Source organism: Crassostrea angulata, chromosome 8 (genome assembly GCF_025612915.1).
Source record: "Crassostrea angulata isolate pt1a10 chromosome 8, ASM2561291v2, whole genome shotgun sequence".
Taxonomy (NCBI): Eukaryota; Metazoa; Mollusca; class Bivalvia; order Ostreida; family Ostreidae; genus Magallana; species Magallana angulata.
The window spans coordinates 47,667,731-47,692,878 of NC_069118.1; the positions used below are offsets into that span (position 1 = coordinate 47,667,731).

The 25,148-nt window shown below is 32.5% G+C and overlaps 2 protein-coding genes across 5 annotated transcripts; both read right to left on the reverse strand.

Moving 5' to 3' along the window:
* Positions 1-3,408: 3,408 nt before the first annotated feature.
* LOC128161441 (uncharacterized) lies at positions 3,409-9,774 on the reverse strand. Of its 4 annotated transcripts, none has more exons than XM_052824723.1 (6): positions 9,386-9,774; positions 8,477-8,593; positions 8,200-8,329; positions 6,261-6,421; positions 5,737-5,956; positions 3,409-4,349 (listed from the first exon to the last, which is right to left on the reverse strand). In XM_052824723.1, exons 2-6 carry the CDS (start codon positions 8,559-8,561, stop codon positions 3,866-3,868), a joined length of 1,080 nt encoding a protein of 359 aa, XP_052680683.1. In that variant the 5' UTR covers positions 8,562-8,593; positions 9,386-9,774; the 3' UTR covers positions 3,409-3,865. The 4 variants fall into 4 exon arrangements, with proteins under 4 accessions (XP_052680683.1, XP_052680685.1, XP_052680682.1 ...); XM_052824725.1 differs by lacking the exon at positions 9,386-9,774 and adding an exon at positions 9,079-9,350 and having other exon boundaries at positions 8,477-8,571; XM_052824722.1 differs by lacking the exon at positions 9,386-9,774 and adding an exon at positions 9,079-9,350.
* Positions 9,775-11,262: 1,488 nt separating this feature from the next.
* On the reverse strand, positions 11,263-23,414 carry LOC128161442 (uncharacterized). The gene is made up of 5 exons (XM_052824726.1): positions 23,336-23,414; positions 21,197-21,282; positions 18,777-18,903; positions 17,078-17,244; positions 11,263-11,345 (listed from the first exon to the last, which is right to left on the reverse strand). Exons 2-5 carry the CDS (start codon positions 21,273-21,275, stop codon positions 11,290-11,292), a joined length of 429 nt encoding a protein of 142 aa, XP_052680686.1. The 5' UTR covers positions 21,276-21,282; positions 23,336-23,414; the 3' UTR covers positions 11,263-11,289.
* Positions 23,415-25,148: the final 1,734 nt, after the last annotated feature.

Genomic DNA, 25,148 nt, shown 5'->3' on the forward strand with positions numbered 1-25,148 from the left:
AATAAACACAAGAAAATCAGCAAAATGATCATTCAATGACGAAAAACCATAATCGATGGACCTTGAAGAGGAGTCGTGCCCTAAAAGTTAAAAAGTTAAAAATCAGAAAAATTATATTAAGAAGCCGAAACGCTCTTTGGATTTATAATAACAATATCATTTTATAACGTGGTCTAGAGTGTCGGGTCTTAATAAATTAACACCAAGTTTGGTTGATTGATGTCTTTTATTTCAAAATTCACATAGCACAGAACTGTGGGCACATCATCTTACTATGATCTTTCTTGTATAATCGTCATACGTTTGTTTTGTTTTCTTAATTCACTTAAAACATTTGGGATGCTACAGACCATACTAACGAGGCCGGGTCTAATTTGTTCTGCCCTAGCTTTTCCAATTAATTTTTTTACATGAATTTCTACTGATATAATTTGATAAAATTTGAGATTAAAAAAAATAAGACAATTACAACAACGTTTGTTTAAAGGGTCATCTCAAAGTTTGTTAATTTTTAACATAGGACTTTATGAGATTTTGAAGTTTATCAATTTGGCACATTTTTTACATTTATTTACAACTTCTGCCCTAGGGATTTCTTTTTCTGTTCTACATATTAAAGTTATTGCTAAATGGAATCAAATGGTCAAATAAAAAAAAAATTCTAAAAGTAAAAGATATAATAAAATCAATTGGGTTTTTAAAAATTATGAATTTCTTTTTACTTATTTATTAATTTTTTGTCATCATCAGATCATTTAGCAAGTCTGACAGACAACCAGAAAACTCATGTTCTGACGGATACAAACCTGCTCAAATTCAACAAAGTTGTGGGTACTGGTATTGTTATATTTGGGTCAGTTTTGCAGCTGAGACAAGCCGACATCAATGGGATTCGAATGGTAAATCTATTCTCGGTGTCTACCCAAGTCCTCGAGATAATTCAGATGTGGAAGAACAAAAATGGTAAAATGGCAACATAAGGACGTTTTACAAAGAGTTTGATGGATGCACAGGTTGCAGGGGCTAGTATTTATTGGGATGTTTTTGATCAAGGTGTGAAAGAAGTTACTTCTTAAAAATCATGAAGCAATAAAAAGGTGATAAACAAGTATGAGTGCAGGGTAACAATATATGCTCCAGCTATTTTTTTCTTGTCATTGAAAAACAATTTTGTTCCTCTTTGAAATCACCCATAAATTTTCTCCAGATCAAATGATTTTGTGCAATGTGTTTGTAAGTTGAATAAAAATAGAAAAAAAAGTTGTTGATGAATGAGAAATAATTCTTTATCTTTTATGGGGAGATCATTACAGTCGGGCATTCGATCACATCCACTAATGCTCGGGGGGCTTTACGATTGATTTTATCATTATGATTGATTAATCATTACGATTGAATTAATCATTTTGATTGAATTAATCATTATGATTGTCAATCATTTTGATTGAATTAATCATTATGATTGTCAATCATTTTGATTGAATTAATCATTGTGATTGAATAAATCATTATGATTGAATTAATCATGTACTGACCGTACTCCCCATTAAAGTCGAAGAATTATTTCTTGTTACTTATATTTTTTCCATTATAAAATGTAAAATTTGAACTTTACACAGAGTGAAAAACACTGAAAAATATAAATATTTCTCCTGAAGGATTTTGTTAAAATGCATGCATTATCATTTCAGGTTTTTAATTTATTTTTTATTTTAACCCTTTTTTCACCTCTATAGAAAACATGTATTGATTTAAATTACATTTTCTTCAAATTTCAAAACCTCATTTGCTTTCTATTAGTAGTTTAGGCCAATTATTTATACTTTTATTAATATTTTAAGTCAATAGCTTATTACATGTATATACACACTCTGCTCGAAAAAAAACAACATTATAGTTATATCTATTAAGACAAAATTGATTGTAGAAAATATTAAAATGATTTCGCTACAGTGCGTATTGTACATGTACAGTTGTTTACAAATGCTGAGCGCATTTGAGTCCCCCAAAGTATGATTCTTAAAAGATGCTGATTTGAATGGTATTTATCACGTTTACCATATACATATATTTACAATAAGTTTGTATTGTTTTCAATATTTGTTGTTCTCTTTAAATATGTAAACAAATTTATAGAGTAAAAATTTGCAATTGTACTTGTAGTTATAATTGTTATAAAATTGAGGATTCGTTTTGTTGATGTTTTGTTATTATTTAAATAATAAGAAATCATTGTTTGAATATTATGAGATAATGACAATTGCTCATTGATAACCGTATTTCAGTTACTGTCCTAATTTCAACAAATGCATGGCTGGTGGAACTTTTGATACCAATACACAACCACAGTCTTGGATGGTGAACTGAAGTGTATAGGTGGCGGATGCAGGATTAGGGTTTTTTATAGTGTATCATACATGTATGGTATTGCATCTTATGTCATTGAATCACTGATAAAATATAAAACATGTCTGATTCAATATCATATTGCATAAAAACAAAATGCATCAGATGATATGATTAGTTATTTAATATCCTACATGTATCATATGATACAATACCATATCATATAATACAAAATGATATCAGTAGATAAAATAAATTGATAAGAAATAATATTTTTATTGCATTTTTGAGAGGGAGATAAAGATTTACTCCCGCAGGGAAAATCATATTTCCCGAGGGCAACGTTATATCAGTAAACGTCATACCGTTTATTTTAAAAACGAAGTTTAGTAATTAAAACTTTTAAAAAGACGCGTCTCGTTTGACCTGATGATCCGCGCCTGGCAACTCGAAGTGATTTGACCCTTTGGATCAAGTTACTGTTACAATGTAGTATATGATATGCCCTCCGGAAATGATTTTAACTGGGTAAAACATCTTCATATCTCCCTCATAATCATGCGATAATAATACATGATACTTGATACAATATCATATGATAAACTATCATATAATACATTATTATACTTTTATGTTAAATACTGAAATCTGACTGGTTTTGACGCAGTTGATAATCCGCTCTATTACCCTCAGCGTTAGCAACACAGTTGGCAACGGGTAACACAACGAATTGTTACATGCGCGGAAATTATGCGCGTACGGTTCGCCATAGAATTTACGTCATTTCTATATAAAAGCAGTACAGTTTTCTTTGAATTTAAGACATTCAGTATAATAAAATAAATATTGCCTGTTTTGGAGGGTAAGAGTTGAAATTCACACCCCTCGAAAACCATTGTCAATGGTTTTCTCGGGGTGTCAATTTCAACTCTTACCCTCCCAAACAGGCACTATTTATATAATATCACATATCGTATGATACAATACAATCATGTATGATAGGATATAGTATAGTAATATCATCATTAGTGATATATTTTCTTATATATAATATGAAATTGCTTTTAAGCATTGGATCCTTATTTTTTGAAAGATAAAGTCCCATAACTGCAGCGGTGTGTGCATAAAAACTGAATAACAAGCGTTGTCTGCAAATGTGAATTATACATAAAAATTACTGTATTATCAAATGGGTAATTTCAAATTAATTGAAGAGCCACTGTAACAGCCACAAACGTGATCTTTAATTGTAGCTTTTGAAGTTGCACTTAACAGCGTTCAACGTTTGTGACATCACCATTTTTCTATATCCTTTCAGTCTTTTTTCTTTCAGAGATATTTTGATTTTACAAATTGTTACATGTAAATGGTATGGATTTCAACTACAAACTGCAACGAGGAATGTTTTAAAAACTAAATCAAGTCACTGACTACTGTAACTTTAAGAAATCCAATAAAATCTCAGGTACGAGATATTTATTTACGCCTTTTGAAATAAGAAACAAATTGCATTGCATTTTCAAAAATTAGCTCTACAATGGATAGATGAGCTACAAATGTCGATGATATCGCGGAGTTTTAAATAATCCTTCAGCTGGGATGGAATGTGTAAGGTATCAATAGCTGGAAATATTGTTGTATCTTTAGAACTTTTCCTTAAACGTTCTCTTATTGCTGACCTACACATCTGTTTCAAGCTGACGGGTTCTTCAACATTAACGTCAATACGTTTCAGGTTTTCTCTGATGAATCGATTGTTTATGTCGGCGCTAGTTAAATGATACCCAGCCCCTAAAAACGTTTCCAATAAAGTACTAAACTGTACACAATCATTATTCGAGCGAAAACAATTGTGTCCACTGAACTGGAACCAAACATCACTGAGGTTATACATGTTTGGATCCACACCGTGCTGTAGAAGTAGGATTGCCGTGTCACATTTAAAATATGGTCCAGGAATATTTAAAGTCGTTGGGCGGTTGGCCTTAAAGACTCTCCCTCTCCTATGTGAAAAAGAACAATCGTGCATAAATCTGTATACATATATATGAAAACCATAAACGCAGTTAGTGCAATATAATTTTTTGGTAATTATTAAGCATTTATAATTTGTTTCATAGAAAAGTTAAAATACCACGGTGTGGTGTAGTTAAATGTTACCAGATACTTGTTGGTGTGACTTCAAATTGCGTCACACTCAGTTTTGATTGCTACGGCGAGCAAAAAAAGTAACCAGCTCTGACCACAAACTTTTTTTTACTTTTATCTCACCAAAGGTCGTGCTTTGCAAGCTTAGTCTAGTAGGGATGACAATTTAATGACATTGCCGTTTTTATTTCGTTACAATTATGTAAATATCAAAATTCATTTCAGAATTTTACGGACTACCATCGACTAGGTTGATGAGGCGAAGAAACCGCTGGGCTCCAAAATGTAGGTCTTATTATACACTGATGAAATTTGTGTACAAAATAGATCAACGAAGGTTTTGTGGGTTTTGTTTGTTATTTTAATCGTTCTTTCTCAGTCTTTTTATATGTGTCGCTTACTGAATTTAATTTTATCAAATTAAATCAAATGATTAATTTGATTAGATAGAATAAAACTCCGGAAAGGACTCACGAATACCTTAAGTACAACGTATCTAATTTGTTTTGCGTATTGCGCACCTTAAAGATGGGTCTGTACATTGTAATAAATATTTGAATTTCAGTAATCCGACACAATCACTAAAACACTTGTAAAAATCGCTATTGACGCCATCTTTAACTGCTCTACGTCATCAATGCATATTTTTATGGTACAAGTATTGGCTAAACTTGGTATGACTGAGACATACTAAATGTGCTTTTTAACATTACTTAACATTCACACAAATTTCCTTTTTACATGACAATGTTTTAAAGATAGAATATAACCACCCCTGTGCTCTTGATTAGAAGTATTTTATCATAACAAATGTTAAACCACTCTCAAAATGTTCTGCATAACTCTTAGAATGTTCACAGTACTGTTTATGAAAAATTTAGGAAAATCAACTCTCTGCACTTTGGCATCCCTCCGAAAAGACGAAGTCGATGACATTGTCACTTTTGAATGATACTAAAATCATCATGTTAGTATTATGTCTCAATTCGTTAGACAGTTCATTGTTGATTTTTTTAAACTCTATTGTATTTGCAAGAATGCCTTTTTCCATTATATTCAATTTAGAAACAAATTTTGAAGTGGTCCCTTTTAAAAATCTAAATCGATAATTTTAACTTAAGTAAAATTTTTATGAACAAAATCACCACTGTGAAAATAAATTGGGTCCGTCGTCCTTAAGAGATCACATTCAACAGAAATAATGTATAGAAATAACAGCACAAAACAATCCAAATTATTTACCCGTAAAACAGACAAGGCCCCCATCGTGTGGTGTTTAACTTTGCCCCGGCCTCTAGATAAAGTTCCACGAGATCTCGAAGAGACGCTTGCGGTCGTCTACAGCTTTTAGCAGACCTGGAATAAGTTCCTCGGTTGATATCAAAGATACTGTATAGTTCGTTTACTGGTTCCTGGAGGTTCAAACACTGTGGACGACCTTTGAGACCATTTACATCCGCCCCTGTTCAATAAATCAAAGATATATTTTACTTGTAAAACAATTAACGACAAACAACAATGTATTAATGAATCAAAAATAATTTAGGAATGAATATGCAATTTTCTCTAAATTCATTTCATTTTAAATTACGAAATGTATACATCTGAACAGAAATAAAAAGACATTTTATCATAAATCCAGACAACTAACTTTATTGTGTTGATAAAGTTCATTGATGCAGTGAATAAATAAAACTATAGACAAAACAACATCAATTCTTTGTTTCTTTAATAAGTAAGTAAAACTTTTAAAGTAAAATCTCTACCTGAATTGAACAATAATTTAACCATCTCAGCATCTCGCGCATTTGTTGCATAATACAATGGTGGAACGCCCTCTTCAGACGCAAATCGGTTTTCCTGGGGACATAGGTTAACATCTGCCCCAAGTTTTATAAGTTTAGTGGCCAGTTTCAAATCCCTATACCTGAAATTCAGTAAATTTGCATAACATGTACAAAAAAAAATAAAAACACCCGCGGAATACGCATATTTTGGAACTTTTTAAGCACACAATGTGCAAGAACAGAACCAGATTAATTTTAAGGGAGTATTTGACACTTGTTGATATTAATGTGAATTAAAGTACATTATAATTATTATAATTATAATTTTCAAATTTTACAATATTTAACTAAAAAAATACGTTTAAAATATTTAGGAAAAGGTATAAATTTTTAAATCACCAGAGGGATTTGAATTGATACGTAGTGAACCTGTTTAACCCCTGCTCTACGCTGTCAGCTGACAACTTTGGGAGAGAAACTATTCATAAAATTACACTTGATTTAATGCATATTTCGATAAATAATACGTCACGACATGAAAGTGTTCCATACCACCTTAATCATAATATTTTCAACTGTAGAAATAATCAAATCGTCATTTATGACTTGAGCCTGTTTGTTCTATTTTGAAATCAACGTGACAAAGTGTATATTTGATGATATTTATTTAGAATAGGTTAAGGTCTGGACAGTGTGCAAATTTACCGTAAGGTGTAGTATAACTATATTTTTAAACTATGGTTTACAAAAATAATTCTCTTGTAGTAAGAGGGTCAATCAAAAAATACGAAGACAATTGGGCTGTCTATCATAATTGTTTCATAAAAGTTATAACTTACAGATTATGTTATGCAGCAACACATATTTTATAGATATATGTAGTTTCATTCCATTTGATGAAGAGGTATTTCAGTTAACCGATTTTAAAACCAATATTTTTTGTCACCACGGCGCACTGTAACGTTGAAAACACGAAGTCAAGGTCACGCACGTACAGTTATTAAAAGAAATATCCAATCCTTATATCACCCTGAGTCTTCTGTGCTCTTCACCATGCAATTTAAATCGGCACTATATCACTTGTCGTCTAATTTATTCACATTTGTTCGAAAATCATGAGTTTGTTCCTCAAAGTTTTCTTATTTTTTACCGCATGTCTCTTCGTTTACAGTAAGAAAATCCCTAAATGTCAGATGACGCTGTTTATTCTATTGACAAAATATTTACAGATATTCTGCTCTCTTCCGGTCTGTTTGAAGTCCAAAATACAGCTACCACAACCCCAGCAAAATATGTAAAAGTTAAACACAAATGTGAAAATAACCTTATACTTATTTTTCAACCACTGAGCATTCCACAGTTTTTATCGGCTTTTTTCGAGTTAAATCCATACTGTTTATTCTTTTCGTTGCGCCGTGACGTTCGGCGACGTTAACGTTTTTGATTAATTTTAAGGACGACTAAATGTCTTTAGTTACTTATATCTGTTCAACAAATCTACATATCCCGTTATTATTTAGTACAAAGTATATCATGACAATTCTTAATTTTAGGTTTCAATATTATTTGTTTTTAAGCCCAATTTATGGAGATATTACTTTCAACATAATATGGTTTATTGTTGACAGATCTAGAACATTAAGTTTGACCGTGCGCCGTGGCCTAATTTTTGCAGGATTAGATTCTAAATAATTCTTAAAAATAAAGGAATATATAAACTTTTTTTAATTTCAAATGGTTGAAAACAATTATTTAAATATGTCTTCTAAATTTAGTAGTTATATGACGCTAAATAACATAGCTATGGCAAAAGTCTTTGTATTTTTTTTATGGACCCTCGTAGATATTTGATGTAATTTGACTTAATCGTTTTTACACAATTTAAGTCCAGGTATCGTCTATTACAAAATGAACTCACATGCATGCTATAACTAAGGGAGTATATTCTTTGAGAACCTTTATTCCATTGTTCTCGGAACATCCATACATTCCTCGCATCTTCAAGGTAACTTCATTTTTAACAAGAGTGTCGACACATTTTAATCGCACTGTAAAAAAAGAAAAAACAAAATGTTCAGAAAAAAGTAGATATTGCTTCTTCAAAATATAATGTTTTCAAGATGTTTATATTGGCTTACTGTGTCTTGATACAAATTAATTTTGATGCTTATTCGGAGTTGTTAAAGTAAGCTTACCTGACTTCCAGGCGTAATTTAGTAAATCCTCTTCATTTTTACACACTGGTGGTTCACTCGAGAAATATTGCAAAATTTGTCCCATCTTCGAACAGCTAGTACATCAATCATGAAAATCTGTTTATAATCTAATAGTATAAAGCAAGCATAATATTATTATTTTGAGAATTAAAAATCCAAGCTCTTTTTAAATAAATGAACCACATATATAACTGTTTTAAATCCTTAACAATGCTATTTTTTTTCCAAATTTTAAATGATCTATCTTGAAGTTTGCAGAAAAAGGCTCGCTTTTTTTAACGATAAAAATATTCAAATTTTTTGACAAAAATATGTACATCAAAAACATGCCCTTAGTCAAAAAATATATCCTAACTTAGACGAAATCAGAATATTTTATTTCTAAAGTCATTGATAAAATGGGTTTCCATACAATTTAATCTTTCTTAATGTTTACTGAATTTGATGTATGTAAACATGTTATTCAAAGCAGTTTCTGATTAATTAAGCTTGTAGATGAATGATTTTTGTTACAGGAATGATTTTAGGTACAATATTTATTCTATAAAAATACATTATCATGTTTAAATACAAATACTTACCTGAAAACGCACCACAGGTGTGATGATTAGCTGTGTGTGTTTGTTTACACCTTCACTTTATCATTGATTTACCTCTGTAAATCTCCGAAATGTGTCATACAAGATTCACGTCAGGCGACCGACAGGTTTCTATTTTTGGAAATGACAACTTTTTCTTCGCATGCATGATCACACACAAATAATCAAGTGATTAGATAATTGGAGGTCTGTGTTTGCTCAATGTTGGTATTTTGACCATCACAAACAAACCAAATCATCAACGTTTCATTTTTTCCTATAATGACATTTTCCCGATTTTAACATTTACCTCGATTATGATGTGCTCAACTGTGACAAAGCGGCGGGTGTGACCGTTCAACAGAAGATGCTCACTCCTCCTAGGCACCTAATCCCACCTCTATCTTTTTAGAGGTCCGTGTTGCTCTGTTTTGAATTTGTATTTCGTTTTATCGATTTATGAGATGGTTGACAGTTTGTTATTGTCTTGCCCACATCCTATATCAAGCACTAGAATTAAATCGTTAGCCATACCTTGAATTTTGTAAACAGATGTACGGCAGCCATGACTTGGTATAATATCCCTGTTAATTGTATGCTATAATACATTTATTTATACGAACCTAAGAATGGACCAGTCAAGATGCAAGACTTTACCCATATGCGAAGTGCCAAATGAATCTTAGTTTTTTGTCATTTTTTTTTTCCAAAGCATATCAGCTTTCAGCTCAGGTGAGCTAAAACAAATGAGACCCAGGGAAAGATAATTAAATCATTGGTTTCTTTCACTCTACAAAACCTTTCAAAAATAATCAGGCATTTATCAAATTTGCATCACAGATTTACATAAATGTAGCGTTCCGTTCAAAAAAGCCGACTTTGACAAAATGACTGGTTTTAAACTTAACGCAGCTCTTGACTCATCATCAACGTATCAAGATTAAATCATAAAACTTCACCGGTATCCATTGGGCGTGATAGCATTTTGATGTTATTAAAATGTTCAAATTTTTATCTGAAATTTTTTATAATGGATAAAAATGTTAAACAGTAGGTGCAATGCCATACATTTAAAAAGACAGAAAACTATCAAATGTCATACTGTAAAGTTTTACGCAAAATATACAAAGCATAATACTATTTGTTATATTAAAAAACATCCTGTTTTGTAAACACAGTTGCCAGATACAAAGTTCCATATTTAAAATAAATGAGACTTTGAAAACATTAGATAATATCAAACTATCAAACTGAAAAGATAAGTAACTGATAAAAAATTGATAAAAAAAATCTAAATCAAATTAAGTGTTAACGAACATTAATACTTAGTAAACAACCGACGTAGCCAAAAACATTATACAAGCTCAGTTTACAAAACAAAGGTTTGTGGGCATCGTATCTCTATTGTACCTGGTTGTTCATGGCATTAAAATTCAGGTTACTCATAACAAGTACCTTAAACTGATTGTAAATAAATAATAATGGAAAAGGGATTAAAATTTGTAAACTTAAACAACTCATATGGAGATCATGCTTCCTAAATCTAATATTTTCTAAAAGTTTGTGAGATTTTTGTATTTATTGTATTACAGTAAAACACGCTTATAAAGAAGTCCCAGGGACGGGCAATAGTACTTTGTTAAAAGCGTAATTCGTTATATCCGTCAAGTTTACAACATGAAATAGAGACTTGGGGAATGAAATTCACTTTGCTGTAAGCGTCAATTCATTATAAGCGTGTTCGCTATAACCGTGTTTTACTGTATTGTATTTATACCTATTTATGTACAGGACCACCTCGACAATGACTATCTAAGCTGTCGATGTCGATGATATCACGGAGTTTTAAGTAATCTCTCATTAATGTTGGAATATGTAAGGTATCAATGGCTGGAAATATCGTTGTATCCTTAGTACTCTTCCTTAAACGTTCTCTTATTGCTGATCTACACATCTGTTTCAAGCTGTTTGGTTCGGCAACATTTACACCAAAACGTCTCAGTTTTTCTCTGATGACTCGATTGCTTTGGTCGACACTTGTGAAATGATACCCAGCCGCCAAAAACGTCTCCAAAATAACGCTAAACTTGACACAACCACCGAAACACGAATAGCGAGTGTGTCTAGAAAATTGAAACCAGACATCGCTTATGTTATACATGTTTGGATCCACACCATGCTGTAGAAGTAGGATTGCACTGTCACATTTGAAATTTAGACCAGGTGAAATACTCGATGTTTCGTGTATGGGTTTGAAGACTTTTCCTCTCCTATATATTTTGGAATAAAAACACGAATTAATCGTTACAAACGTTATAAATCTAAAACCCAAACACATTCAGAGTGTCTTATCTTTCATTAATAACTGCTCTCGTATGAGTGTAAACATGTTAAAGTTGTGTATTCAACACAAACATGCTTTGTCGAAGGTTGGATCTCATAAGGTTACCTAGTACGTATAAAATAAAGTATATGTTCGATATAAGATAATAAAATTACAATCCTCTTGAATCCTGTACCACCATTTTTTGACATTGCCGTCCTCTAACAAATTAGAGGATTTAGTTCTTATTGTCATGATATCCATTTATCAATATATAAATATAGTTTCGTTTGAAGAAAAGATGAAACCGTTGTGAAATAAATAATTTGTATGTAATGATTAAGCAGTCTTTAACACAGGAATAATTCTGAAATCTAGATCTGTTTAAATAAACAAGCATTCTTCGAGCATTGCACAAGAAATACGTGTCCCCTACCTGCACCCACCCACGCCCTAATTTTAAAGCAATTGTATTTTGTGATAAATAGGTCTGGAGAAAATTATTTTTAAACGTACAAAACCAAAAAGTATTAAAAACCGAATCGTTTTGAATGAATTTTTTCATCAACTTTGAATTCAGCTGTATGTTATAATCTTAGGATTCATTTTGGGTCCATTTGCGTAAAACAAAACACCGGCGTACATGTGAACCTGACCATAGTTGCGAGAATTTTTCAAAAATAAATAACTTTAACACCTGTTAATAAAAAGGGAACCGTAGTTGAACTCACTGAATGAAAATTTCTGTTTAATGGAATGGTACAGATAGATTTCACCATAAAATTTCATCCCGCCTCTCAATGTCTTACCTTCATTTATTGGAACACTGATCGAGTCTATAACTAACCCGATCGTAAATAAGTGCTTTTTTAAAATTGATAAGTAATACGTAAATACTTGAGGATAAAAGTAACAAAAATCAAATGATCTCTGAAGGGTACACATTAGGCTGCTCATTAAAACCAATTAAAAAAACTAATCAAAATGTAACTATAATCGGGCCATTATTTATAAAATCATGCAAACAAAGCGAGGCCATAATTGGGGTAGGGATGACCAAGGGGTCATGTGATGCCCTAGTTCACAAGAAACAACAATCTTTTTTGTTTCACTTCCGATGATGACTGGAAGTGACAGAGACATTCCATGATTGTGCATTTAACAAATCATATATTATATATAGATTTTCGTCACCGAAAGCAAGATTTGTCTTGCCAAAATGGCCGAGTGATAAAAACGGTTGCCGCTCACTGCTAGATAAGTGGGTTCCAGAGGTCTTGACTCCAAGGCCGGGCAAAGGTAGAGCTCCAAGATGGTGAATTTCCCTGTGCTGTATGTATATCTATTTCATTCTCTATGGGCAGATATTAGTGTAGCGGTTTAGGTCAATATTTCAGCAAGATATTTCACTTGTGGATACAAGCACCAGGTTTTGTATGAAGGTTCCATGAACATTACTTGATCAAAAAATATCGTTGGCCAATCAAGTTTTAGTCATTTTCAAGATGGCCGCCTCTTATTTCAAAATGGCGCCTTTTTTCATAATGTTTTCATGATATTTTAAATATTTCTGGATAATGTTTTTTTTCTGTGAAATTATGAAGAAAAATTTGTTGTATAATATAATTTGATGTTCATTTCATATATGAACACTCTGCGGATGCGTTTAAAAAGATGCTGCAGCTCATTTTTTAATGTACATGATCTAATCGTCTAAGTAGTTGCACTGCAAGGAGCAGTGCAAAATAATTCGGACTTGAAACATTTGCATTCCCCAGAACAACTAATATTACATCAACATTTCAGTAGTGTTTGACATGAAGCCGCAATTGATGGTAAGGATGTCCCGTGTGAAACCGAAAAACCGTAATCTTATCCCAACCCTATCTGGAAGGGGATGCTGTGGTTTTTTACTTTCATAGTAACTGACCCAATGTATTGTGACCCATAGAAAATGCACAAGTCGGTCGGTATTCGTTTTACAAGATTTATTAAAACTCCGAAACTTATTTTAATATTCCGCGATATCGGGAGTCGGTGGTACGAGCGCCTTGACTGTCGCTCTCCAACTGTCGAATAATTAAACATGGCCAACAATTACATATAGATAACAAAACATTTTTAACAATAGAGAATAATAGAAAAGTAAATATAAAGAGCTACTTCAATTAACGGATTACTAAGATAAACTGAGTGTCAATAAAGGGTGTCCGGATCAAAGTCACTCAACGCCAGTGACAGGGGAAAAGGTGTCATGTCCAAGGGGGACATTTCACACGATGATAGTATGTCAAGCTTGCAATACAGATCTCTTAATATGCTCTACAAGAGCAACTCTTGAGGGATCGAGGGATGCCATTGTATGGAAGCTGCTTACGAGCAAAGAGGCCAAGGCGCGTGTCATTTACTGTATTGGAAGTGCTAGACCGAACGTACATGATGTGTACAAATTCTTCTAGTTTATAAATTATATGTTCTGTCACACTGTCATAAGGAGAACTAAAGAGTCTGAGTACCTCTGTTCCGTTCTCAAACACATTTCAGCCTGCCATTCTGTCATTTTACCTTTCTCAAAAAATGCGAACTCTGTATCCCAGTCCGTGAATGCATGAAAGAATGACAATGCTTTGATCTTGGACCCAGTGATCCAACAATGTCATGAACTGGTATCCATCGCAAATCCTTGCCCTTTCCAAATGTCACCCATAACTCATCATCATTTTAATCATCAAAAATAACCACACCAATAACAACAAGAATCTGTATCCGAACTCACTGTGATGATTGAATTGATAGTACCCACGGCTGCATGTTTTGCATTTGCATTTTGCATTGATTTGCATTTTTTCCTTTGTTACAACTATAGTAGTTTCTGTCGTAATAGTAGCAGATACGATTTGGTCTGCTTAAATCCAGATGGTCTTGTTTTTTTCTCATTACACCGAAAAAAAGTGTTCCAGGAGTTTGGCGGTCTAGTGTTTCTAGTTATCTTCCATCCAGATCTAATGCCTCTTTTTCTTCTAGTTTCACCTACAAGTTAATGGTTATCATCTTTGTAAACATCGAAGACAATAGCCTTGCGCAAGCGAAGTGCGCTAGGATAATGTCATTGGCATAGTTATCAAAGGTTTGACATTGTTCGGTTGTTTTGAATTGACAATAATGATGGACCGTCAATAACAAGTGAGGGAACTGTCGGTACACTGTTTGGCAATACTTGACTAGCTTCCAAAATAGGCATCGACTTAGATTTCACACCAGTATTCAAAAAAACATTTTGAGAAAGCGAGGGGGGAATTTCTGGTTTCATATTCCAAAAATTCTTGTAAATCTCATTGCTCTGACAGGAAATAAAAGTCTAGATAACAGGCTACAGTCATCTTCTAAATTTGCTAACTATGTCTTTGAAGAATCAGCTTTTTGTTTGGAAACTTTACCATTAGAAAAACTGAATCACTGAATTTTTCAAGCATAGCCATTGCACAAGCCCATGAGCAGAACAGTGCAAATGTAAAAGGTGATGATGGTGCGATATTGCTAAATATCAAAGAATCTAGAGGGTAGGTGACTGGAAAAAGTAGACTTGGAACTCTTTTTTTCGGTGTATCGAGAAAAAACTGAACTATTGGGTTTTTAGCAAACAAAATCGTATCTGTAACTATAACGACAGAAACTACTATAGTTGTAACAAAGGAAAAAATGTTGTCAGTAACAGAGCTATAGATACAGACTTTGTATCATCTTGAAACCATGAAGAAGCTGACATTTGTATGTTCCTACATACAAAACATGAAGCCTTGGGTAGTATCAAATTAAGTTCGGATACAGATTGTTGTTGTTATTGGTGTGGGTGTTTTTGATGATTTGAAGGTTGATGAGTTATGGGTGAAAGGGCAGGAATTTGCGATCGATACCAATTGATTATAATATTTGATCAGTGGGTCCAAGTTCAAAAGCACTTTAATTCTTTAATGCATTCACGGATTGTGATACAGAGTCCGTATTTGATGGAACATGTAAAATGACAGCATGGCAGGCTGAAATGTGTTTGAGAGCGTTGCAGAGGTATTCGGATTCTTAAGTTCTCCTTGTGACTGTGTGACAGAACATATAATAAATTTGTACACTTCATGTACGTTCGGTCCAGCACTGCCAATAGAGTAAATGACACGCGCCTTGACCTCTTTGCTCGTAAGCAGCGTCCGTACAATAGCATCCCTCGATCCCTCAGAAGCTGCTCTTGTAGAGCATATTAAGAGATCTGTATTGCAAGCTAAACATACATTGGGTCAGTTACTATGTAAGTAACAAAACTCACCATCCCTTTCCAGATAGGGTTGGGATAAAGATTACGGTTTTCAGATTTCACATTGGACATCCTTACCACCAATGGCGGCTTCATGTTAAGAACTACTGAAATTATGATGTAATATTAGTTGTTCTGGGGAATGCAAATGTTTCAAGTCCGAATTATTTTCACTGCTCTTTGCAGTGCAACTGCTTAGACGATTAGATCATGTACATTCAAAAATGAGCTGCAGCATCTTTTTAAACGCATGCGCAGAGTGTTTATATATGAAATGAACATCAAATTATATCATACAACAAATTTTCCTTCATAATTTCACAGAAAATAAAAACATTACCCAGAAATATTTAAAATATCATGAAAACATTTTGGAAAAAAAACGCCATTTTGAAATATGAGGCGGCCATCTTGAAAATGACCAAACCTTGAATGGCCAACGATATTGTTTGATCAAGTAATGTTCAAGGAACCTTCATGCAAAATTTGGTGCTTGTATCCACAAATTAAATATTCCATCCACTATCCGCTACACTATATATGTTAATTTGAGTGTTATTGCAATGTTTGTGCCTATGCCTTTTGAAGAACATCTATTTACGCATTTTTGTCACATTATATTTTAAAGGAAAAAATCTTGGCGAACGGAGGACCTTAATATTAAGAACTGAGCAAACAAAGAAAGTTTTCAAACTTGTTTGGAAATCGGAGTGGGGACAGAATGACTGACAAACTGTGATGAAGACGAAATTCTCTCCCTCTTCTCTGTTTTCGCATAATTAGAACGAGGTGACATTTTCAGAATGTAATCTGTTATAATTACCCAAAAAACAGACAAGGTCCCCATCTCGTTGTGTTCAACTTTGCCCCGGCCTGAAGATAAAGTTCCAAGAAGTGTTGTGGGCGGTAACAACCTTTATTATACCGGGAATAAGTTCGTCCAACGTGATCAAAGATACTGTACAATTCTTCCTCGGGTTCCTCAAGTTCGACACACTGCCGACGACCTTGAAATCCATTTACATTTGCCCCTATATATTCAACAAATATATAAGTTCATGACAAGAAATAACGTTGAATAACAAACCAAACAATCCCCCCCCCTTAAAACATTGTGTTCATTAATTGAGAATTTAAAAAAATGATGAACACAGAGTCAAGTAAAATCATTTGATTTGAACTTACGAACAACATATTATAAAACATGCATTGAGAAACATTTCATTACAAAATCAGACAAATTACAATTGTAATGATAATATAGATCATTGATGAGATCTATAAAATAAAGATTGTCAAAAAGAATTATTCCTTTCTTTTATTTCATTTATATGTAAAACAAACACAAAAAGGGGAACAAAAACGAACTCTACCTGATTTCAACAATAATTTAACTATCTCTGCATCTCCAACATTTGTTGCAAAATACAACGGTGGGACACCCTCTTCGGACGGAAATTGCATATCCCTAGGACGAACTTGTAAGTTTACGTCTGCGCCAAGTTTTATAAGTTCAGTGGCTAGTTTTAATTCCCTATACCTGAAATTCAGTTGGAACATGTATTACAAACAGCTGTCCATCACGTTGTTACGTTATTTCAAAACTTTTCAAGCACAAAATAAACATAAATAAAATCTTGATAAATTTAATCAATTTTTTGAATAATCATCTATGTCATAATTTGACAAATGTCCCATTTATATATATATATATATAGAGAGAGAGAGAGAGAGAGAGAGAGAGAGTTATAAATAAAGCCACTAGGCCTAAAGCGCTAGAACTGCGTAGCCATCGATACAAAGTACATTCTTTTCGGATAGGGGCTGCCACCGTTGCATATCAGCAAGGTTGCCATTCAGATTCTATTTGAGAGTCAGGCAGATGGAAATCACAAATTTGTAAATCCTATATTCGTTGCCCTATTAAAGTAGTTAGCTGTTAAACTCTCTGCTTTCATATTCTGCAGTATGGTGTGTGGTGTCTTCCATTATTAAACATGTCTTTCTGGCAGCCATGCTTAGAACAGGAGGGATTCACTTGGGGTTGAACAGATTGAAAATAGAAATATGGTGGCAAGGTTATGCCGGATTAAATTTCACTGACCTATGAAAAAAAGGTCATATATCTTACTAGATTAGAGTAAGCCCCTGACTTTCTTGTTAATCATTGTGGGGGTAATGATTCAGGTGACTCTGACTGGCTCCTCGCTGAGTTGATAGAACATATGTCCAAGAGCATAACCAGCCTACCGAAGACTAAGTTAATTTGGTCGCAAATATTGCCACGCAAGTCTTATAGATATTCTTCAGATCTTGAAGCTATGGAGACAATAGGGCAACATCATGTCAAAAACAGGGCTTGGGGGCATATATTAAACACACAGATATTATTAGGAACATCAACCAGTTTTCGGGGCAATGGTAATGTGCATCTCAATCCTTTGGGTAACAACAAATTCTTGAGTGACATTCAGTGGGGCCTTGAATATTTCCGGAAAGGACTTGAGACCGTATTTCCGGCCGAACGCCAATGAAGGGTTATTTCACATACAAACAATGCAACTTAATACTAAATAGGGTATCTTTAAAGCATTATAATCATAAATTTAATAGATGGCTTTTGGTCGTGGGTGAGTTGAATTGGGCTCCCCTTGTGGGGTAACCTTAAACCTTCGGTGCCCCCGTCCATTCAACTAAAGTGACAAGTTTGTGTAAATAATTAGCATATATATTGTTCGCAGTTAACCCGGAAGAATCAAATACTATTGATTTGATGCTGCTGCTCATTTTGTGCTTCTTGCTTCTGCTGCTACCATCTTACATTCTAATTATAGACATTCAAATGTTCAAACTGCTTTTATTGCCACGACCAAAAACGCCAAACAGTAAAAATCTAATTACACAATTACTTGTGTTTGGTAATTTCTTCCATATAGATAATAGCTTCTATATGCAAGTTAATTTTAAGACACAATTATCTGTGTTTGGTAATTCCTCCTATATAGATAATGAGATTTTGTTTGTTTATGCACCATTTTATTCCAGGCATTATATAGTGTACAATTAACTCACATGCAGGCTATAACTAAAGGAGTATATTCTTTGTAAACTTCCATTCCATTCTCCTCTGTATATCCAAATATTCTCGTCCATAAGGTTACCTTATTTATGATAAGAGTGTCGACACTTTTTAATCGCACTGTAAAACAAAATCCTTAACATAAATCTTATAAAATAAAAATAAGAATATGAGAAAAATATTTAAAAATTTTCTTATATGTAAAATTGTTTGTAAAATTTGCCAATGATTGTGCATGATTATAGTCAATGTACCTTTCAATTATTTACTTACGAATTTTTTTTATTTGGTCAAATTTTCCTAGATTTAGGGATATTAATCATAGAATTACTTTGTTTGCAATCAAAAAGCATTTTGATTTTCATTTTTTTTTATGATTCAAGAAGTATTTATTCAATGATTTTTAAATACAATGAAAAAGAATTGAACGGGTACCATACCTGTACGAATTTTGTCTTACAGTCAAGGAACACTAAACAATGTTTTTGACAGAGTATAAGTCTGTAATACATGTACATATAAAACTTTGTCCAGTGTGAGATTTTTCTGTTTAACACCGTTTTTTTTTTACAAAGTCGCTATTAAACATGAAAAATACAACGTTTGCTGTAATAAAATGATAATTGATGGAATGCGCTAATCCATGAGGTAATTGGTTTTTTTTACTTATTAATTTCAAATATATTTATTGAAATAATACTATGTGCTAATTTTTTTTGACTTGCATTGGATGTATATGTAGCACTCGGACGAAGGCGTCATAACAATGATTTAAATGAAATGAGATTATGACTCAGAGTTTACTCACTGGGCGTGTTTAGTTTGAGACATGCTGTTTATTATGGTACTTTTATTTTTATGATTGAAATGAATATAGAAATTCATAAGAATATAAATTTTGAAATGTTGTGGCAATCTTTTTTCATCAGTAAATAAATTAAATTGCAACTCTTACATGCATCTGTTTCTCACATTCATGTAATACTTGATTAAAGATATAGATCTTTGTATAACAATCTATATGGAACAGCAAAAAATCTAAATCGAACGAAAACGTATTATGACAAAGGGGTGTATATACTGAAGAGATTCTGATCAGAAAATACATGTAACACAGTTAAGACATGTTTTGTTAATTTTTTATTTTTTTTTAATTGTATTTATTTTACAATATATCATACAGATAATTTAATTGTATTTAACATTATTTAAACCTCTGTGTTGAGGAGGATCCATGATTTGACGTCAGGGGCCGACAGTAAAAACCAGTGGGTGTGGGGTCAGCTCTGAGGCCCTATTTGATCGAGGGCAAAGCCCTTGGCAGGTCATGAATTTTAGAGATTTTACAGGGTACAGATTAAAGTCTCGTAAGTAAACATTTGTACTTATTCTTTCATGATAAAAAAAAAAGATAATCAAAATTACGATTTGTTAAGAAATGCAACCAAGCCATCAGAAGCGGCTTCTGCCTCGATTAAATTCTAGAAACGTATACTTTCATTTCTACATCTCTTTGATTAATAAATGGGTGTAAATTATATTTATTTTAAGATTCCAATGTTTAAAACACTGTCTGTTTGGTTATACTTTCTTACCAATTTTAAAATGTAGATGATTTCAAAATATACTGCAAAGTGCAAATATATCAAAGAAAATCATCATAAACTGAACTTTGTAATAAAGAATAGTTAAGTGATAAGAAACGATGTAACATACTTACATGTGTACTTACAAATCTACTGTGCAAGTTTTGATTACATTAAACATGTTAATTAAGTCTCTTAACATTGGAAAACATACTATCACAATCGAGCAATTGTCTTAAGTGGTTGATACATCATGTAATTCATTGTAGGAACTCTGTTTTATGGGTTTTCGTTATATTACACAACTGGACACACAGGATTTCTATGTAGAAAAGCCTTTAGTTTCTGACAATGTCGATAGTTAGACCCACGATACGTTTCATTTCGTTGGTATCTTAAATTTGAAAATTGAATCCGCCACTTTAAATAAAAATATTGCTGAGAAGGGAGCCACATAAGGTTCATTGAACAAACAGAGCAAACATGACGATACATTTTGCAGTGTTTTTTTTTAAAACCAAGCATTTAATTTGCACGTTCAGATTTTTGAAGTTATATTTCTACTCTACATGTCCGGATCTAGATGGAAGATCGTAATGAAAACAAATCCGAAACTCAGATATCCTCCCTACCCCCAACCGACAGAATATTCATACTTATTAATTCTGAATTCACAAATAACCAAAAATAGGGATCAATTCCCCCTTGAAAACAAAACATTTCCTCTAAACCATGCCCCTTAAAAGAAATATCCGGATCCACGCATGCTAAACACTTGCATGGTACAATGTACTTTAAAATGTAGAATAACAATTTGTTTGTCTTACGTGAGTTCCAGGCGTAACTTATTAAAGTGTCCTCAAGTTCTGGTGGTTCACTTAGGAAATATTGCAAGATGTTTCCCATCTCCAAACTGGAAAACAACCAAGGAAATTTGTTTGAAATCTATTATTAATCAATTATATTATTAATTTGAGATCAAAAACCTCTTTCAGTAAAGAAGAAAACTGGAGCGCTTTTTTTTTTAAATAAGATAGAAATGTACACCTTTTATTCTTTGAAATTATGTATTTTAGACATATACATCATTGTACACTTGTCAGGTGATATCTCAGAATGAGTCAATAAATTCAAATAACTTTAACCAAAACGCTAGAAATTCTTTTAGCTTGAATAATTTATTTTTTTAATTTTCAAAAGTAATTCTTAATAGAGAGACATTTGAAAATTTCTACCTATCTCTCACGTAATTAAAAAAAGTTCAATATGTATATATCACACGTAAAACGGTATTTTTTTTTTCAAAAACGGAAAATATATTTCAATTTGATACACTTTTTGAATGGTCAATAATTTGTCCACTAGTTTGTAAGGACAGTTCTAGTTCTTTTTATTAGTAAATATCGCGCGCTTTATAAATAGAAATTACACGACCACCATGCTCTAACAAATTTTCTGCGGGGATGGTAATGCAACTCTTTGGGGATGAATGAGGAAAAAATTCCTCTGATCAATAAGACGTCACAATAAGCAACATGATGTCATATTTCACTCAAGAAACCTTATATTAAGAAACTCGTGAAATTTTGTCACTGTCAAGCAGATCATATGATCTATATGTCAGTTTAATCAAATTTGACCTTTTGCATAAAGGTCCGGTCAAGGTCACAATAATTTCCCTCAACTTAAAGGAAGATAAAAATGAATGTAGTTATCTGCAGTTATATAGACCTCTGTTTAAGGTATGAAATTTCTATTCTTCAATGAAATGAAAGAACATTAAAATGTCTATCAGCGTATACTAATTAATCGGAATAAACATTAAAACTTAAATGCTATTGCTTAGACCGCATTTTCTCTAATTTGATGAAATTTTGAAGATATTCATATTATTTTTGATGCTCCCAATATTACAATATTTTTGATTGTTACACAAAAATCTATTTATAGAATGAGCGCTTAAAAAGCTGATAAAAATGTAATTTGAAAGGCAAATCATATCTTAAAAACATATTCTGAACCGCAAGTATCTTATCATTAGTTCATATTAGAAAAAAAATCAAAAATTAATGTTATTGTTTTCAAAAGGCTAAGACTCATGAATCTACAGCAATAATGAATTGCAAAAACATGATATTTTCCTACGCCAACGTTCCGTCAAAAATATTGTATTTAAAACTTTGATTACTATTTCTATGGCAAGTTGTATGATAGTAAAAAAAAGAACGAAAAATATGATATTTTAATTTTCTTTCATCTTGATTTAAAGAACATTAATTTTTATCAATTTTACTTTTGACATGTCGAAAACCAGAAAGACTCTTTCCTTTACTGTGAGGTTCTACCATGGCACGACAGCTTCAAAGAGCGACAGGAGCAGAAATAAAATTCCATAATAAACATTCGCTTGATATTAACATTTAGCATTGTTTTCATAAAAATAAACATTTTTTTTAAAAAATGACAATAATATCGACAATTATTAAACTCGTAGTTGCCTTAACCTACCCACGTATGTATTAATAACTTTTATTTCTTGTGGTTTATGTTTGTCGGTATGGAAATTCCTCCTGGCTCGTAGGACGTTATTTCGTTGGTTGCAAGTTCGTAAGAATTTTTTTTAGTAAATATAAAACAAATGATTGTAAATACGTTCGTAGGGAGGATGTAAATATATGGGCAAGGGTTACCCACGAAAGTCTCGAACATTGGTCCTCCAATAACAGTGATGATTCCACAGCATCGAAAACAAATTATTTTTCCGTCTGGATATTTTTTTCTCGAACTATTGATAAAACGGGTTTCCATACAAATATGTTTGTATTAGATGAATGTAAAATGAATGATGATTTTAATTGATGACTTAACACGTCTTTTTAAGAATTATTTTAGCAGATTCTTGTAAACGATATTTTTTAAAAAATGAATGTTTTCAAGAAAATTTAAAATAAAGCTTACATACTTACATGTTACTAAGATCACAGGAGATGAAACTGAAAATAGTTTTGTGCAGTATAATTCATTTGTTTATATAGTCTATTTCTGCAATGTGTCATACCATGTCAGGTGGCAGTCAGCGAAATTCTATTTTTTGAAATGACAACTATTTCCCCACATGCATGACTACACATATGATATATGAATTTGTGTTTTATATCCATTGGAGAGCAAAGTGAAAACAAAAATGTTACGTGCACCGAAATTCTCTCCATTTTTTTATTCTTTGGTCCTTTCCTTTATTTTGATAAGTGTATAGCAGCCATGACAGAATATAATTTCCTTTTATATCAACAAATTCAGTTTATACAAGCCCCGACAATTCACCGGAATGTAAACAAGGATGATTTTAAGTAATGTGAAAATATTTCTAGTCAGTATAATAATTAGTTCATTTCTGGTAAGCTGAAAAATTTGCTAGAGACTCAGAGCAACCGCAAAGTATTTGCAACGGCGTTTTAAGGTAGAATAAAACATTTTTCTATTCGACGAGTTTATGTCTGCACCGGATAACCCGACCATTGTTTATGTACTGCCAAAAACAAAATATCAAATATTTGTCAATATTACTTTGTTCAATTTTTTTTTTTTGAGAGAGAGAGAGAGAAACACGTGAAATTTAACGTATACTAATAGCACTTGATATAAAGGGGATAGTCAGGAGGACATTTGATGATAATTGAATTACCAAAAACAAAAATCAAAAGTTATTCAAAAACTAAAACTTTTAAAGTCGTACAGCCGATCATAACCAGAGTGAACGAAAAATACGTTTGATTACAATCAACTACAGCATGTACATATTGTTGATCATACTGTAAACATTGGAAAAATGCATTCGAATTTATATTTAGTGGACAGTTTCTCAATCTTTCCTTTTCAGAGCTGGCTAGTTAAGAGATTTTTCTGATAAAATAAGCCTACATGTTAAACGGAAAATTTTATAATTTTAAAAGATTCAATCTATTTCGTATTTTTCTAAAAGTAAGAAGTGAGCTTGAATTTGGGTTTCTTCTTTTCAAAGAAAAAAATGTACTGGAATTCATAAAAGTACGGAAAGTTTAATAACCTGTTAGCATATATATGGCAAGTGGCATTTTGGGGACTTTAAAACGACTTCTGCTTATCAAATATAGAAACATAAGTTCCTAACCATCTGCATCTTTTTCTTGGGGGGGGGGGGCAATAGAGAGAGAGAAAATTTAAAGATACTAGATACACTCTCCTATTCACCTTCAAGGGAAAGGATTTGATGTATTGGGAGGGGGGGTCGTATAGATTTTTGGGTCAATCTGTTGGGTTTTTTATTTTCTAATCCGTGGGGGGATAGGTAGAACGAAACAAACTTCTACCTTAACGTTAATTTTGTTTATATTACCACGGTTTTCAAATATGTTCCCCTTCAAAATGGGGGACTCCCACACATTTCAATTTTATATATGTAAGTTTAAAAAACAGTATGAGGGACAACCCCCTCTTCCTCCTGATATGTGCCTGATATATCAATTTTATAAACAAATTGTGTTATTCCATTATTTTAGATCTTGAAATCACATGATAATGGTTTTGAAGTTAGTGACTATTGAAATATCTAAATTAAAACTATATAAAAAAGTAGGTTTCGCCAATAATATGTGCAGGTCTATTTAAATATAATGTCAATCTTTGTAGTTCGACGTACTGATAGGTCTTCAAAGAAATGGACAGTAAAATCCTTAATACATGAAAGCATTTATTCCTTTCTAGAGAACATAAATCCGCATTCGAATCTACGCGCTCTAC

Excerpts from the sequence above, each read along its gene's own strand:
- LOC128161441 (XM_052824723.1), bottom strand. The coding sequence starts at position 8,561 with ATGGGACAAATTTTGCAATATTTCTCGAGTGAACCACCAGTGTGTAAA. Across the intron at positions 6,422-8,199 it reads CCCTTAGTTATAGCATGCAT|GTATAGGGATTTGAAACTGG; the intron begins GTGAGTTCATTT and ends ACTGAATTTCAG. Across the intron at positions 4,350-5,736 it reads GGGCCTTGTCTGTTTTACGG|GAGAGGGAGAGTCTTTAAGG; the intron begins GTAAATAATTTG and ends TTTTTCACATAG.
- LOC128161442 (XM_052824726.1), bottom strand. The coding sequence starts at position 21,275 with ATGGGAAACATCTTGCAATATTTCCTAAGTGAACCACCAGAACTTGAG. Across the intron at positions 18,904-21,196 it reads AAGTTACGCCTGGAACTCAC|TGCGATTAAAAAGTGTCGAC; the intron begins GTAAGACAAACA and ends TTTGTTTTACAG. Across the intron at positions 17,245-18,776 it reads CCTTTAGTTATAGCCTGCAT|GTATAGGGAATTAAAACTAG; the intron begins GTGAGTTAATTG and ends ACTGAATTTCAG.